Below are 16,765 nucleotides of genomic sequence, written 5' to 3'. Positions count from 1 at the left end.
AACCTCAATACTACAATTAGGAAAATACAGTAGTGCAATGTACCTCTCTGACCAGTTATCACCAGCACTAAAGTTGGTTTCTACTCAAAATATCTCAGCAATTTCCATTGCCTTTTGTTTCAGTATTGGTCCCGAAACAGTAAGATTCGACAAACGAATTTGCTTAACTAACGTATGAAAGCATCTTCGACATCTTTGTATGGCGACTTTCTCTGGCATTTTCGAGACAGCCGCAACAAAAATCCAAGAAACAATTACTTAATTTCCTTTTTTCCTTCAGGATTCCACCAATGTTGTTCTTGGAAGGTTTTGTTTTTTGTTTTGCAAATTTGGCTTGCGAAGTTTTCTTACATTCAAATTCAGAAACAAGTTTGTATGTTTCCTTCAGCGGAAGCGTTGTTAGCTTTTGGACACTCACTTCTAACAAATGTGAAACAGGCGCTACAAATAATGCTTGACGTGAGAAAATGCAAAATTGGATTCTGCTGTGATGTTGATATAGATTTGTTTTTTTTTTTTGGTTTATTTGTTATTACTTTATATATAAAAATACATAAAATGTTAAGGCATTTTTATTAACACATACAGTACTTATTAATAAATAAGTCGACTCTCTTCCTGAAAAAAATGAGTTTACACCACACTGTGCGGTGTGAACTCATTTTTTTCAGGAGGGGAGCAGACTTATCGGATGTCTAAACAAGTGTGGGACAGCAAAAGTATATTGACTTATCCAGTGGTGATGAGTTAAACAGTGTTGAGTAAACCAGAGTTTTTTAACCTTAATGCCTATGTACGTCAGTCAGGACCACAGAAAACTGACTACTTAACCGACAGTGTCAAGTTATACCTATGTCGACTTATTCGGGCTCAACTGTATTCAAATCAAAAAATCAAATTATTTTTTTAAATATGACAAATCTATAAAATTAATATATACTACATATTTTAATATAAATTTACATACCAAATACATTATATCTAATGTATGTATTTGTCTGTATTCCCTTAGCTTTATATTCTTCTAACCTGAATTGCCCTATACAATAATTAATTTAAACTGACAAGAGTGTACTGTACTTCAAAAAAAAAAAAAAAAAAAAAAAAAAAAAATGAATTTCTTACTTACCTGTGAGCAAGACCTAATGTCATTTTTGCCATTTCACTACTTGGTATACCAGAAATTAAACTGTCCATTTGTGATCTAATACACCTCATTAATTCTTGAACATTGGTATTTGAAACACAGTTTATATGCAACTTATCCTATTTTAAACAGAAAAAATTCAGTGTTCAATCAATTAATTATAAAAGATTAACAATGTTTTAAATTTATTACATAGTAACACTTTAACAAGTTCTCTCTAATATTCAAATCAATCAATTCTAAGTAAGAACTGCAGTATATTTTAAATATATTTTTTTCCTGCAATTCATTTAAAAGCATAAACAAAAGTAAGGAATAATTACACAGTTAATAAAATTTCTTTTGTTCAAACTAAACTTACGATAGTCAAAGACAATGTATTCAACATATTCTTATATAACTGATGAATCAAATTTTGATATAAATTTCTGTTTCTGTATTTATATATTTAGGTACAGAAATATGGAATTTTATAAGAATAACAGATGCCTACTGAATTTCTATTTATCTTTTAGAGTAAAGTATTCTGAAGATAAATAATAAATTATGAACTGTGTATCTATATATTTAGAATCATTTTACTGCAATAGTTAATACCTTTATGATTCCTCCTAGTTTAGTATCTGCCACAGCTAGTTGCTCTTGTGCTTCTTTCACTACAACTTTTTTCAACATTTTCTTCAACTGTTTACTCATCTTGCCTTCTATTAAGGCAGAAACAGCTAAAAGTAAAAAACAAAAAAAAAAAAAAAAAAACATATAATTAGGCACTTACTGTGTTTTGTAAACATTCTACTTTATCATAAAGACATTCAATTATTTCTCACCTGCTGCGGCATCTGCGTAATCATTAAATTTCTCGAAATGTTTCAATTTAATGCTGTAAAAATTATATATATTTATTTAGTTTTTTTCTAATGTTAGAGCGCTAATATAATAAAATTTTAGATAAATCACTATATTATACATAATAAGTTAAGACAATATCAACACACATTAATGTGTTAATTCAGTAGTGTTAAAAAGGTTTAAACAGAAAATCTCTTCATATACTCACTATCAAATTATATATTAAAAAACATTGCATCTCTACAATGTTAAGAAATTATTACATGGATCATTTAACAAATCAAAGCTAACACATTTCAAAATGCCATTAAATTCACAAAATTAACATCTTCAATCGTTGGTCAATTTAAAATATTGCTATCCAACAAATGCAACTTTAAAATAAATCAAAAAATTACTTCTTGCAAAACATATATCATGGCAAAATAAGAGAATCATTTTGATTTGGGCCCATTACAGATTTAACAGGTCAAATAGTGGTTTTGGATGATGAGATGAAAAGTTTTTGTTGCTTTGGTCAGCCAGTAGACTAATACTAGTAGTAACTATAAATAGCAAGAGTATACCAGAAACTGTGAACAGATTGTAAAATGAACTGAGCTGATGTTATTACAAAATAAAAACTTTAATGAGATAACATAAAAAAATTGTTTAAGCAAACATTTCCACATAATTAGTCAAGTTTCCTCAGGTAATGGAACAGTTTTTGATCAACGATTTTTCATATCTGTTCCATTGCATAAAGAAGCTGAATTGTTTGCTTAAACATTTTTATAATTTGTTTTTATATTATCGCATTAAAGATTTTATTTTCAGTAACATTGGCTCATGGTTCATTTTACAAATTGTGCTACAATAGCAGTAAAACCAAATTTTCCTGCTTAATATCTGTAGATCGTGTGTTAAAACATTCCATTTCAATAGTGCAGTTTACAATCTGCTATGTATAATCAGAAACAATTTTCACACATCAAGACATCTTGACATGATAAAATGTGATGGGGTGTCTTACTACTGTTAGATGAGTTCAATAAATAAATTTGGGTATTGGTACCAGTTCTTTCGGTGCACAGGAGAGAGGGTTTATAGAAAACAATTACTGAATGATTAGTGCATGTTTTCAAAATATTGGAAAAGCAACTCTTACAAGATCTTACTATTATTCCAAAAAGTTATTATATAACATTATATGATTCATACCATTTTGAATTGTCTGTGAGAATTCTTCATCCAGAAGTAAATAAAAGTTGTTCTCTCCATAACAAAATTGGTAACACACAAAAGTAGCTACATTGTTGCACCAATGGAAAACAGTTTAAACATAGTGCGCTTAGTGCTGGCAGTGGAAGTAACAAGTTTTCTTTTCTGAATGCTGTACACTGAAACCAGGTCTACTGCCCAAGGAAAAAACATCACCTCCAAAAACATTGAAAACCATATGGTACATTTGAAGAAACTTAATTAGTATCCTTTATCAATACCAACTAACATCTAGTGTGAAATATGTTCTGTAATAATTACAGAAATTTATGTAACCAAAACTCATACATATGTACATCCTCTACAAATATCTTATAAAGTCATCTTGATTATTTAAAATAGTGACAAACTGGAACACCAAATTGGAATTATGATTACAGAAGTGATCAATAATCATGAACACCTGTAGAATTTCTTCATTAAAATTAAAGATTTTCTCTTTTTGTTAAAAGATATAAAGGATAGCTCTGTTTAGTTAAGTTTTCTAACTAAAAAATGTCAAATGTAACTGCCACCATTACTACAATTTTATTGGTCAATAAGCTGTGTCTATGTCAATTGTGTGACCAAGCTGCTTCTGCAACTTTTAGTCACTGTGGCTGCTGTTGTCTGCAAAACTACAAAATGCAATGTCATCTTTATTGAAACAGGTAGGGAAACAATCGTGCACAGAAGCCAACGATCATACTGAAGTGGTATTGTAATTTTCTTGATTTTATTTTTAAACAATTTGCATAAGTTTAGGCAAAGAAGATCATATAAAGAAAAATTGAGTCTGCTAGTATTAATTGTGTTCTAATGACTGAAAATGGATGTTTCAGAAGATTACAAATTTTTCTATTTAGTTCTTCAATTCTGTAATTTATTTTTACTACATTCGTTTTGAATTTACTTTAACATTAGTATAAATTTGAGATTAGAATAATAATCCCAGACAAGAAGCTCCACAGAATGCAAGTTTCATTTTATGGACACTAACCAGAAACCCATATTAGAGTCCATTAAACTGATGCAATGAAAATTTTAAATTTTTATTTAAAATAAATTATTTAATTTCTTTCTTAGGCCGCAACTCCACTAGCATGAAAACAGCTGTAAAACCCCTTGCATTAAAAGCATTTAATCACGTGACCTATTCGCATTTGCACTCTGATAGTGGTGGAGGTCCGGCTAGCGAAGCTTTTTACAGTGACGGTACTATTACGGTTGTATACACGATATATCGACATAAAGACAATGATTATATTCTATGTGTTTTTTCTGTACTATAATTACAAATGTAGTAAAAATAATATCTTTACTTTCACACATTAACTTTTATTATCGTATTATTAAGATAATATATAGCACTTATAAGCTTAGCTTTTTTATTATATACTCCTCCAAATAAAGAATTTTCCTTTGGCCGTCCATATCTCGTGTTTTAGGCATTCATTATTATAATCAGGATATCTCTTGTTGTAGATACATGAATACTTTAGGATGTTTTCGATAAATCTTTCTGGATCTATTCTAGTTCTTTTCCAAGTAGCCACGAGAGAATGTACACAAAAGTTCGCTTTCTGCCATTTTCGCACCGTGTCACAATGACCTAGATTTCACTGACTTCTGATTGGTGGATGGTACCGTTTTACGACCGTATTTGCTTTGAAAGTTGAACACCGATCAACCTGCTTTTATGTTAGTTTTACGACCTGCTCAAGCGTAAAATATCATGGTCACGTGATTAAAAGCTTTTACGGCGAGGAATTTTACGGCTGTTTTTACGCTAGTGGAGTCTCAGCCTTAGATCTGAGAATATGCATTTTTAACTATAAATATCCTTATAAGCTGCATAATTTTATTGCTGATACACCAAGAAAGCAAATAATTAATGACAAACTTATGCAAATTATGTGATTTTTTATCAACAAAAATTGCTTCCACAGACTACAGACAGGAAATTATAATGAATAAATCTTATTGTATACATATAAATTAAATACAGGTATGTTACTTTACCCCTGTTGGGTAATGTAACATGAATAAAAATTTTTCTCTCTCAGAATTTACCTGTTTGCCTTACATGTTTTGTTTTACTCGGGTTTGTTTTTAAGTAAACAGATTAGAGTTCTGTGAAATTTCTAGCCTCCGTATGTCAGAAAAGAGTGGAGATTAATTTTCCGTGTACTAATATATAGTACAAATAAGTAAAAGAACAATAGTATACTTTTATTAACTTTTGAAACCAATATTTTGCACCAGTGCTTTGTTTCGTATAGCACAGATTTGCATAATACAGCACTTTTTTTCAGAATGTAACTACCGCATTATATGAGGGATACCTGCATACTATTCATTCATGCAGCATGAAAAGAACATTAACATTCACAAATATTTAGCTAATATCTAGAAATAAAATATTTAGAAAATGAACTAATCAACTTACATTTTACTTGCTTTTTCAGGAGTTTCAAAATCTAAAAATAGATTCTCAGTTTCCTGTAGTTTCTTCTCATTTACCAACTGAATTCATAAAAAGAAAAAATGTATATGCTAAAGTAATTTAGTAATTTCATTTTTAAATTTAAGCTAATTATTTTTAAATTATGAACTTAGCTATACTATATAAACTCACAAGTCATACCAACTAGGTCCATGTAGTATAGCTAAATTCATAGTTTATTTAGGATAAATATTTTTTAACATAAACTGAAAACAAATTAGAAATAACCACATTAAAAAAAAATATATCTACACATTCTCTATGAAAAACATGCAAAATTATACTCAAAACAATTTATGCATAACCATTACTTTGGACCATATCTCAAACTAGTAATCAGAACAAGGTGAAACTTAATATACAAATGGAACAAAGCAATTAAAAAGCAAAAATTATCTAATTATGTCAAACCAAAAACAAATTTTTGTAAATCTTTTTGCATAGAAAATAATTAATAGTGTGTGGTTGTCTCTTGCATATGTGTAAGCTGAACAGTAATTGTTTATGCTTGTTATAATGCTCTTAATTAGCTATGTCAAGAATAAACTCTGTTCTTGAACAAGGGCATTTTGAAGCTCTTGGTGTGTTCTTGGTGATGACTGACAAGATGTAACTCATCTCCCTACAGTATCTCATACATTCTATAGCAGTGGTTCCCAACCCTTTTTTAATCGTGACTCTTTTTAGTTTTTTAAAAATGTTAGGACTTAACAATAGTGATGATATTTTTTATTAAGTATTAATTATTAATGTGATGATTGAGCTTGCATCTGCTTAACTTTGGACTATAGAGCTAGTGGAAGGAACGACGAAACTAGATCAAGGCGCCGCTACGGCGACACGAGTAACAGAATTGGGGTTACAAAGCAGCACTAAAAGTATGATGCTCAAAATGGCCTTGTTAACGGAGGTCTCAACTATACCTGGCTAGTTTGCCACAGTCGAATTTCATCAGGCATAAGGAGAAGTGTGGGCGCCGACTGCCCGCTGATTACGTCGCATATCTTGCGTGTTGCCAAGCATAAATAAATTATTAACATTAAGGCGACCCCCCAAAAAAGCTAAGGCAACCCACCGGTTGGGAACCGTTGTTCTATAGGATTTAAGTCTGGAATTCTTGTTGACCATTTCATACAACAAATATTTTCATTTTCAAGAAAGTTATTGTCAAGCACAACTTTGTGTGTGGGTATTAATGTCCACAAAAATGAGATCAATGAGATCACAGGTCCCCAGAAACATCTCACATCGAGTTCCATAACCTTGTCTACTTTCTAGCAATAATGGAATCCCTTGTAAGAACATGAAGCTCAGTACATCACTTAAGTATAATACTGCCCCATCCATGGTAACTCCAAACTTGTCTCTTTCCACAATGTAAATAGGACCATATTAAATTTTTTCCAGAATTTGATCTGATGAAACCTGGTCCTGTTACATAAAAATTACAGGCTATGAGACTTATAACACTAGTAGCTTGTAGCAAGTACTTGCAGCTTGTTACTGATTACAGTCCTTCCAACAATAATAGAACATACAGTGATTGTCTAGAAATTATTAGTTTCATGTAAATTTGATGAAACATATTTTTATTTTATTTTAATACATATTTTTATTTTACAATGTAAACTACAACATTACCTACTACTTTTTGAAACTGAATAACTGCAATTACTTTTCCGATCAATGTAATTTGTGCAAAGAAATAGCAGATGGTTTTGTATGCCATTTACTTTGTAAATGTAATTGTTTGATCAAATTACAGATAAGATTTATCCCAAATACTGTTAAATTTAAATCTAGTCAAAATTTGAGAAACCATTTTGTAGATATTCCTAAAAATGCTACTTATTTATATTGTGACATATGTTTATCTCTTTATCATTTATGAAAGCAAATTTTGATGTACTGTACTAAGTGTGAATTAGTGTTTCACACTGTTCATTTTGTAATAATGGTATTGTTATTGATATGTATTAACGTCAGCAATAATGTTTGTTGTAATTTTGTTATTTTTATTGTTCTTAATTGTAAAAGTGTAAGAAGGTAATAATTTATCTATTTATCTACTCATATTTGTCATTTACATTAAAATAACTTCTAGTTTTGAAAATCACAATTAAATCCAGAATCTAGATTCTGTTTATATGGCAGAGTCTATTACAAAGAACTCTAAGGATGTTGGTATATTGTTTTGGCACAAGAACCATGCTGTTATCATGAATCTTAGGAATTTGGGTTAATGTTACCCTAGGTATCGAAGATGGCGGCTCGTCTCCGATTCCAGCAATCAGAAGACAGGAAACAGTGAGGACACACGTTCTAACCTAACCTAACTTATTCTAATAATTTGGTTGCTAATAATTATGGTAATTTATTAGAATAGATTCGGTTAGGGTAATTATGCAAATTAAGGGAATATGAATTTTTTTAATCATGTTACATTAAAAAGAATGTATATTTAATAGTCATTCGGAAAACGCATAACGTTTTTCCGGACGACCCGTATATAAACAGCTATAAACAAAAAATCATAGGACTACTTACCGAATGTGCCCCGTTCGAGATGCCATTACTTAAGCTTACTGCCATCGTGGAGGTACACACTGGACGGCGGATGCATACAAACCATCTCACGTGACCCAATTTCAACGTCACTCAGTCACGTGAGTAGGTCTCTGACGCGTTTCCGGGCAGCTTTTCTTCTCGTGGAAGAATTCGTTCTCTTTGCACTAACATGTCATAGAGCAAACGACGTCTTATTATTAACATGTGATTAACTCTTGTCACTTCAAACAGCTCGCGGACTACAGTTTGACAACTTTGCCTAGTTATGCTTTTCTAACATCGCAACGTTCTATATCCAAATCCCAGTTAATATTTGACATCGACAATTTATTTTTCCATGTTAACTCCATAAAAACAGAACAAATGAAATAATAAGTAATCAAATTACTTTAAAATTCAGATTAAATGCTATAAAACTATAAATTTAATATCTAAAGTTATACGACAATAATTAGTATTGGTCACATATTTTACATACAGTAACTTATATATTATTGTTAAATAACTTTACATTTTAAAATTAAAAATAAAACATGCATGTTTGTAAATTTAGATAATACATTTATAACTATAAGCATATAATCTAAATTTTAAAGTAATTCGGTTATAATGTTAAATTAATGAGAAATATAAAACAAAAGGCACAGTAGTGCATTCATTAGAATCAAGAAAAGTTTGTACAACAAAATTTGATCCTAATCGTCTTTAAAAGATGCGTTTGTCAGCAGATTTTGATCGTTGGTATACCTAAGGGTTTACCAACGGTGACACTAAGGGTTTAAATTACAAAAAAACCTGCAGCTTTTAACACTAAGTAGCATACAAAAATAATTCAGCATTGAAAGAAATTGGAAGTAACGCCATCAACAAAAAGTTGTCAACTGAAAGGAAACTGTTGGAGTGTCTTATATTACATTTACAGAGTAGAATAAGGAATAAACTCAAATAAATGTTATATGAAAGATTAGATATATATATATATATATACACTACTTTTAACAATAAAATATAATATAAAAGTAATAATAGAATAAATATAAAAAAAATAATCGAAACATAATAAGTAATTACATTTTATTGGATGTATTTAACTGAAAAGTTAAATACATTGACAAATTATTAGATGGGCAACTATTTACGTAATATTTTTCAACAAAACAAAATAAATAAATAAAGAACTTGTTGACATGGTGCACATTTAACAAATCAAAGATTTTGGCAATTATTCTCAACACAATTTAAACTGTCAGTGTCTAAAAACATGTTTTACATTTAAAAATTCACATTTTTCATGTACGAGTCTAGAAGCAAAACCATCCATATTTAATCAAATTATTAAATATTGGCGCAGATAATTGATGAAAAGCGAATGTAATTTTATTATGCCATTTTTCATTGAAGAAGCATTACAAAATAATTGTATATCATTTAAAATTTCTTTAGCTAAAAGTTTTACTTGTCTATAAAATCCAACATTTAAAGATGGATGTACACTTTGGTGGAATAATTGGTACTTTGTGTGAATTTTGATTTATAGATGTTTGAAATACTGTATTATAAATATTAATATTTGTTTGCCCACTCCACGAGTCAATTATTAATAATGAGTTTTCTATTATATTTGAAGCTAATATATCTTTTACATAGTTTGTAATAGTTATTTATAGTAGCTGTAACAGTAACGTTTGAGGCATTAAACAGCAGCGATTTTTTAATTCTAGGTCCAAAGGTTCCGTGATCCTCTTTAAGCAAGTAAATACATTACCTCCAACTCGTCCGTTAGCATTAATTAAATATTAAACAGTGTAGGAATGTGAAATTTTATTACTCGGAGAATGCGCAAATCAAATAGTACTTTATCTCCTTTACATGAAAGTGTTCTTGGTGAAATCATTTCGTATGAAAAAACCACACTGATCATCTGTATTGAATATAAGGTTACGCGAATAAGATGGCAATAAATTGTTTACTGTGGTTTGAAATTTGCGCTGCTTTTATTAAAATATCCTTTTCGTTTACTCTATTTTATTTACAAGTTTTGTAGTTTTATGAGATACTGATCTGTATTCTTTTTTAAATTTAGCATCCCAGGAATCACTAGCTGTAAACTTAATTATATTCTTATCAGCTTTTTCATAATCATTCGAATATCCTGATTCACAGTCGGTGTTTGCGTTATCGACTTCTTTTTCTTTAAGCAGACAAGTGTTTTTTTTTTTGTCTGAAATAACTGTAATCAAATTATTGTCTTCCATACGACAAAATTCTTCGTCATCTCTACTATTTTAGCTACCTGTTTATCAATGTCCAAAATAAAAGGCATATAAATCTCTTCTGTAGCCCAGACATTACCACATAAACGTTTAAATTCTGCTATAATATTTTGAATATTTACATTTAAGTATTCTCCCATTTTCGAAAATTCTACAATTTATTCTAAATTTAATATCGTTATCTTCCTCCACGACCCTTTCACTACTAAAAATTTGCTTTTTTATGTTAAATTAATATAAAATAGTATGACATTTGATTGCTATTAACCCCGATTAGTAGTTTTAGTGAATATTACAAATTTAATACGGTGTTTGTATACTTTTAGTGTAATTATTAACTAAATTTTATTAATATTTATTAAAAGACACTTCAACAGTTTCCTGTGAAATGTATTTAAAGAGTGAATAACAACCTTTTTAGATATCTACTCAGATTCTTAATGTTTAAATTTAACAAAAACAGAACTTCCGAAAATAATGCTACACTACGATCGCTAATGTGTAGGCCTAACAGATGGCGAAGACAAAGCAATTTTGTCTTTCGATTGAACTGTTCGGTTTTGCCGGAGGGGGTTAGCATAGCGGGACGTATCTCGCCTGAAAACGACTCGAATTCGAGCTCATTGTTTGCTCATTGTTTGTAGTGGCATAATTCAGAATAATTGCTAATATATAAACTAATGATTTTACAAGTCTAATTATCTAATTACAGTCGCTATTCGAAAGTAGTCGTATTATCCACTGAGAATTCTTTTATCTTTTGCTGAATAAAACTCCATATTTTTAATGAAGAAATATTTATCCAATTGTAGTTATGAAGAAATGTAAACGATCAGTTTTAAATTAAAAGCTTATACATAAAAACAACATATACATTAATTATTTAATAAAACGATTCATTCGATTTTTATAATAAATCGAATGTATAGTCTTATTAATTAAATAACCAATAAAAGTTATTCTAAGATTTATAAAAACTGTTTTAATAAAATGTATTTAGTAAATACAGTAAATTAATACAACAGCGAATCAGTAAATAAATAAACAGCTGAAAAACCATCATATTGCTTTTGGCTGGTTATTTGTCATCCTTAAATCTAAAAACTTTTATTGCTATTTTCATACGTATATCCATATATATATATATCATTAACGTCATATTAAGGATCATAAACAATAAATTAATAATAAAGATAAAATGAAATATGTGGTATATACTGTTTAAGAATAGAGATAATACAGTACATAGCTGTAACGGAGAATTTAGAATCAATAATAATATCAAAGAAGTAACTGACAATAAATAATGACGCTGGATGATAAATTTAAACTAGAATGTTCACAAACACTTCTGATATGACCAGATTTATTGGTGCATCTAAGAAATTGTGTAATTATCTTAAAAATATAGCAAAACAATAAATTGTAAGGTCTGTATAGACCCGAAGATTACATTCAGAACAGTTATTTGGGAATGCGCTCCTAATTACAAGAAACAAACAGTATAAATATTATTGAGTAATTTGCGCCATTATGATTCTGTGTCTGCCTATTATCTACAAGGATATCGACAGATTGGGTTACGTTAAGCAACTTTTCTTAGCCATATAGAGTAGACTACTATTATAACTATTACTCCTTTACGCCTTCTGATTTTTCTCCTTTGCATCGAGAGGAAACGTCTGCAATTATTTTGAAACAGTTTAATGACTGAACCTCGATAATTCTAAATCGAAAAAAAAAAATGAAATTAATTTATAAATAACATATTACTTCTTTTTGATAATTTTTGTAGATAACCTTTTCATCAGTTCAGATTTGAAAAAATTTAAATCTTCGTATCAATTCAAGAACGTCGATTATAACTAACGTGACCATTTATTTTTTGACTCAAAACGGGACATTGGTTTATTTAGGTTAATTAACAGGTAGTCAATAAAAAAAAACACTTTTTTAAAGTTATTTATTCAGAAAAAGTCAGTTAGCTTAAAAGTTACGAATTAAAAAATATATATACCCGAAACGTTTAGTTATATTTATATTTATCAGAGGAACAAATTTGCTTTAATATAGCTGGTGATGATTTTAAGTAAGAATGAAACTCTTGGCACGTTTTTTTTATATTCACCTTAATTATCAACATCGCCTTTAGAACTGAAATTTGTAACTGGGTCTTCTCAGATGGCCACAATTTGTTCATCATAGAAAATACTCTTTCTACTGGAGCATTTGTAGCAGGCAAACATAAAATATATTCAATTAAAATAGAAAAGTTTTCATGCTGAAGATTGTTGGCTCGAAAGTGTTTGAATACTTCCACCCAACGAGTTTCCGTGGAAACATTTAGATTATTCCATTCGGTTACTTTATCCGATGTAATGTAGTTACAAATTAACGAAAATTCGTCAAAAACTTCTGCATCTTTATTACAGTCAATATATTCCTTTTCAATTAATACATCCAGAGATTTTTGAACGTCTTCCCATGCGGGGACCTTTTTTAAATCTGCCCAATAAAATATCTCCATTTCTTTGGTAAGAAAGCAAGTCCACTGCTCCAGATATTCACGGCTTGTTTGATAAAATTCTGTAGCCGCCCTTTTCACAAACTCTTCATCTATGTCAGTAACATTATCTTTCGATTTCACCATTAATTGACGGACCATAAATGGAAGAAACTGATTGGTCTGTTTCTGAGTCAAATTGTCTATTAGTTGATTGATTTCTTTTGCAGCTTCAATTGCCGATACAGTCTGACCTTCCAGTTTCAATACAGCTTGATGAAAACTTGCTGACAAAGCGTGTAAAAAATAAAGCCACAATTCGGATGTGGGATCTTCAAAAAAGTTTTTTAGTAACAGGGGACATTTTTCAATACTCAAAAAGTAGTTTTTTAATGGCTGATACATTTTTAAAACCCTTTCCAAGGCAGGCATAAGAGCAAGTCATCTAGTTTTGCTATAGCCGAGCATTTGTTGATATTCCGTTTCAGTTTTGGCGCAAAACTCCTTTATAGCTTCAACTCGAATCGTGTAAATTTACATGGGCTCCACATCCAATACCTATAAATGGCTTTTTCAGTGATAATTGCAATTTCGTTAACACATTGTTAGTTCCTCGCCTAGCTGCACCTCCGAAATTGACGTTGGCATTGTCTCCGCAAAATGCCACGACTTTTGCTGTCAAATTATTATCTGTCAACACTTGGTTTAAATAATCGACAATGATGTCAGAAGTCTCACCTGGTTGGTCTTGGAGATCTAAAATTTTTACTTGCACACCTACGTAAGGTTGAAAAAAGCGCACTAGAATAGGGTATATTTTCTTGTTACCGGGTTTGAAGCGTCGTTTAGTATTGTAATACAATTGGACTTATCAAGATCATCTTTTAATTCTTTCATTGCTGTAGGCGTCAAAACATTTACTACAATAGCTTCTGATTTCGTACGCGCGCATGTAAATTTGGGATCAAAACATGATTGAATTAATTTTGACGCACAATCATTAGAGCGAAAACTGTGATTTTCTTGTATCGTGTGATAAGCCCAGACGCCTTCTGCCGCGGCAATATCCAAATCCTTTAAAGTTGGTGCGTCCGATTTCTTGAAAAAGGTTAACATCGAAGAACTCGAAGCGGCGGTACAATCGGCATTTTTATGTTTTTCAGACTTTAAATGCTGTTCAATATCACTGGCACCACCATGGGAAACGCTAAATTCTGTACGACACTTTTCACATCTGACATCTGAGGGAGTATTTATTTGCTTGATAAACGGATATATTGCTTGTAAGTTAACATTGAACGTACACTTGCGTTTCGGCATTTTAACTTATGATTCCAAAACAAAAGAAGTTTAAGTTATTTACTAGGTACACGAGCATCAAACAACAACAAAACAAATATCGAGAAGTGGGCGAACGAAAAATCTGCCAAACAATTAGTCAACAAAGCGCGAGCGATGACGTCTTCGCCACTCTCGGCTATCGTCGTGTCAACCGACGACGCGGTTTGCTCTTGCACACCGATTGCGTCCGGCCGGCTCAACTACTCAAATTTTCGCGCGGTTTCAGAAAACGGGACAATTTTGCGTCCCAGAGTTCATTTTGGGGACACCGGGACTCGTACCTCTAAAAAGGGACAGTCCCGTTCAAAACGGGACGTCTGGTCACGTTAATTATAATGTCAACGCAAAAAAATATATCTGCTTTATTTCAGTTAATCTAAAAACAGTTTTTCTCAACCAAGCCCATTATCAAATAATACTTGACTAGACATTGTTTGGGAATAAAATAAATTATTTTAAGTCTCTATGTAGTGTTGTCACACATCTTACATACAGTAGTTTATATATTATTGTCATATAACTTTAGATTTTAAAATTAGAGAGATTAGTTATATAAGACAGACATGTTTGTAAATTTAGATATTAAATTTATAGTTTTATAGCATTTAATCTGAATTTTAAAGTAATTCGATTATTTATTATTTCATTTGTTCTGTTTTTACAGAGTTAACATCGAAAAATAAATCGTCGTTGTCAAATATTAACTGGGATTTGGATATAGAACGTTACGATGTTATGGAAGCGTAACTAGGCAAAGTTGTCAAACTGTAGTCTGCGAGCTGTTCGAAGTGACAAGAGTTAATCACGTGTTAATAATAAGACGTCGTTTGCTCTATGACGTGATTAGTGCAAAGAGAAGGATTCTTCCGCCAGGAGAAAAGCTGCCCGGAAATGCATCAGAGACCTAGTCACGTGACAGATCGACATTGAAATTGGGTCACGTGACACGGTTTGTATGCATCCGCCGTCCAGTGTGTACCTCCACGATGGCGGTAAGCTTAAGTAATGGCATTTCGACCGGGGCACAATCCGTAAGTAGTCCTATGATTTTTTGTTTATAGCTCTTTATATACGGGTCGTCCAGAAAAACGTTGTGCGTTTTCCGAATGACTATTAAATATACATTCTTTTTAATATAACATAATTAAAAAATTCATATTCCCTTAATTTGCACAATGGTTAGAACGTGTCCCCCCACTGTTCCCTGTCTTCTGATTGCTGTAATCGGAGATGAACCGCCATCTTCGATACCTAGGGTAACATTAACCGGAATTTGAATGGATCTGGCACTTAGCTTAATCTTTGTATGCTTTTCTGTTGTAATTGTTTCAGCGAATAACAAAATTTGAGTGGTATTAACTTACCTTACACTGTTTTAATAAATTATCTTCCAAATATAAATGCAATGATACAAAAGCGACACAAAAGAAAGGTACGTTTTAGATATGTTTAACTATTGCTTGATTCTTACCTTAAATATTGCATATCCTGCCGGAGATTCAAACAAAACTAACATCTTCGATCAAAATATAAAAGACCTTCTCATTCACGACTAAGTTGGTATTCTACGACTCGAAACTTAATCGCCGCGAGAACTAAACCGATGCGATGCACGTGTTACATACGAAAGCGTGGATATAAAAAAATCAAACGAAGACGTGTTGCCAGATCGTTTATCGGATTATCCTACCAATTTAAAAACTCAGCCTAAAAATAGCCACTACCAACTCGTGTAAATTAAATGATGGTTTTAAAACACTTTTTAAAGTTTTAACTTTTTAGTTTGCATATTAAAAAATTATTTTTAATTGGAAATTTTAAATCTTGTTTTTATTATTTTTAAACGTTTCTAACATTTTTCATAGTACCTGTTCTGAAATTTAGTCAATTATTTTGAATATTACGAGTATTTGATTTACTTATTTATATTTTATTTCTTGAGTTTCATTCCTGTTATTTTGCTCCTTAAATTTTAAATTAATTTTTCAAATTCAAACTTAATTTCTAAAAATTAATCTCGGTACATGGTGACATCTTAATCCAAGGTCCTAGATCTTAATCACCTATCTTTATGCCAAATTCCTCAATTTAATTAATTAACAATTACCTCATTTCTAGCCCGAAAATTATTATTTTTTAACTCTTTCCGCCCTGTGGGCACTAAGAGGGCCTCTTTTAGTAGGCCCATTGGGTTCGGCCAGGCCCACAATGGGGCGACCGGGTGGTGAGGGACGGGGCCCGACATATCCGAACGGACCACCCCCGAAAAATTCCTGGGGATTATTCGACCCGTTCGGATTCGATCCCGGGTCCCCCAGAGCGGTAGGCTGCCACCTTTA

The 16,765-nt window shown here is 31.1% G+C and overlaps 1 protein-coding gene across 2 annotated transcripts in view; it reads right to left on the bottom strand.

Moving 5' to 3' along the window:
- The window catches only part of nop5 (nop5 ribonucleoprotein), a 33,287-nt gene extending 17,197 nt beyond the window's left edge, over nt 1–16,090 (bottom strand). Inside the window, exons 1-5 of one of the 2 annotated variants that reach the window (XM_067288057.1) lie at nt 15,898–16,090; nt 5,685–5,761; nt 1,975–2,027; nt 1,745–1,869; nt 1,130–1,266 (exon numbers count right to left, since the gene is read on the bottom strand). In XM_067288057.1, the coding sequence (XP_067144158.1) occupies nt 1,130–1,266; nt 1,745–1,869; nt 1,975–2,027; nt 5,685–5,761; nt 15,898–15,942 (437 nt within the window). In that variant the 5' untranslated portion in view covers nt 15,943–16,090. The remainder of the gene's footprint in view (nt 1–1,129; nt 1,267–1,744; nt 1,870–1,974; nt 2,028–5,684; nt 5,762–15,897) is intronic. The other variant, XM_067288058.1, reaches the window with a different exon arrangement.
- Nucleotides 16,091–16,765: the final 675 nt, after the last annotated feature.

This window comes from Centruroides vittatus, unplaced genomic scaffold, assembly GCF_030686945.1.
Source record: "Centruroides vittatus isolate TY-2023 unplaced genomic scaffold, ASM3068694v2 scaffold_769, whole genome shotgun sequence".
NCBI classification, from domain to species: Eukaryota; Metazoa; Arthropoda; class Arachnida; order Scorpiones; family Buthidae; genus Centruroides; species Centruroides vittatus.
Note: the sequence above shows the minus strand (reverse complement) of the source record. Positions and strands in the feature narration are given on the sequence as shown.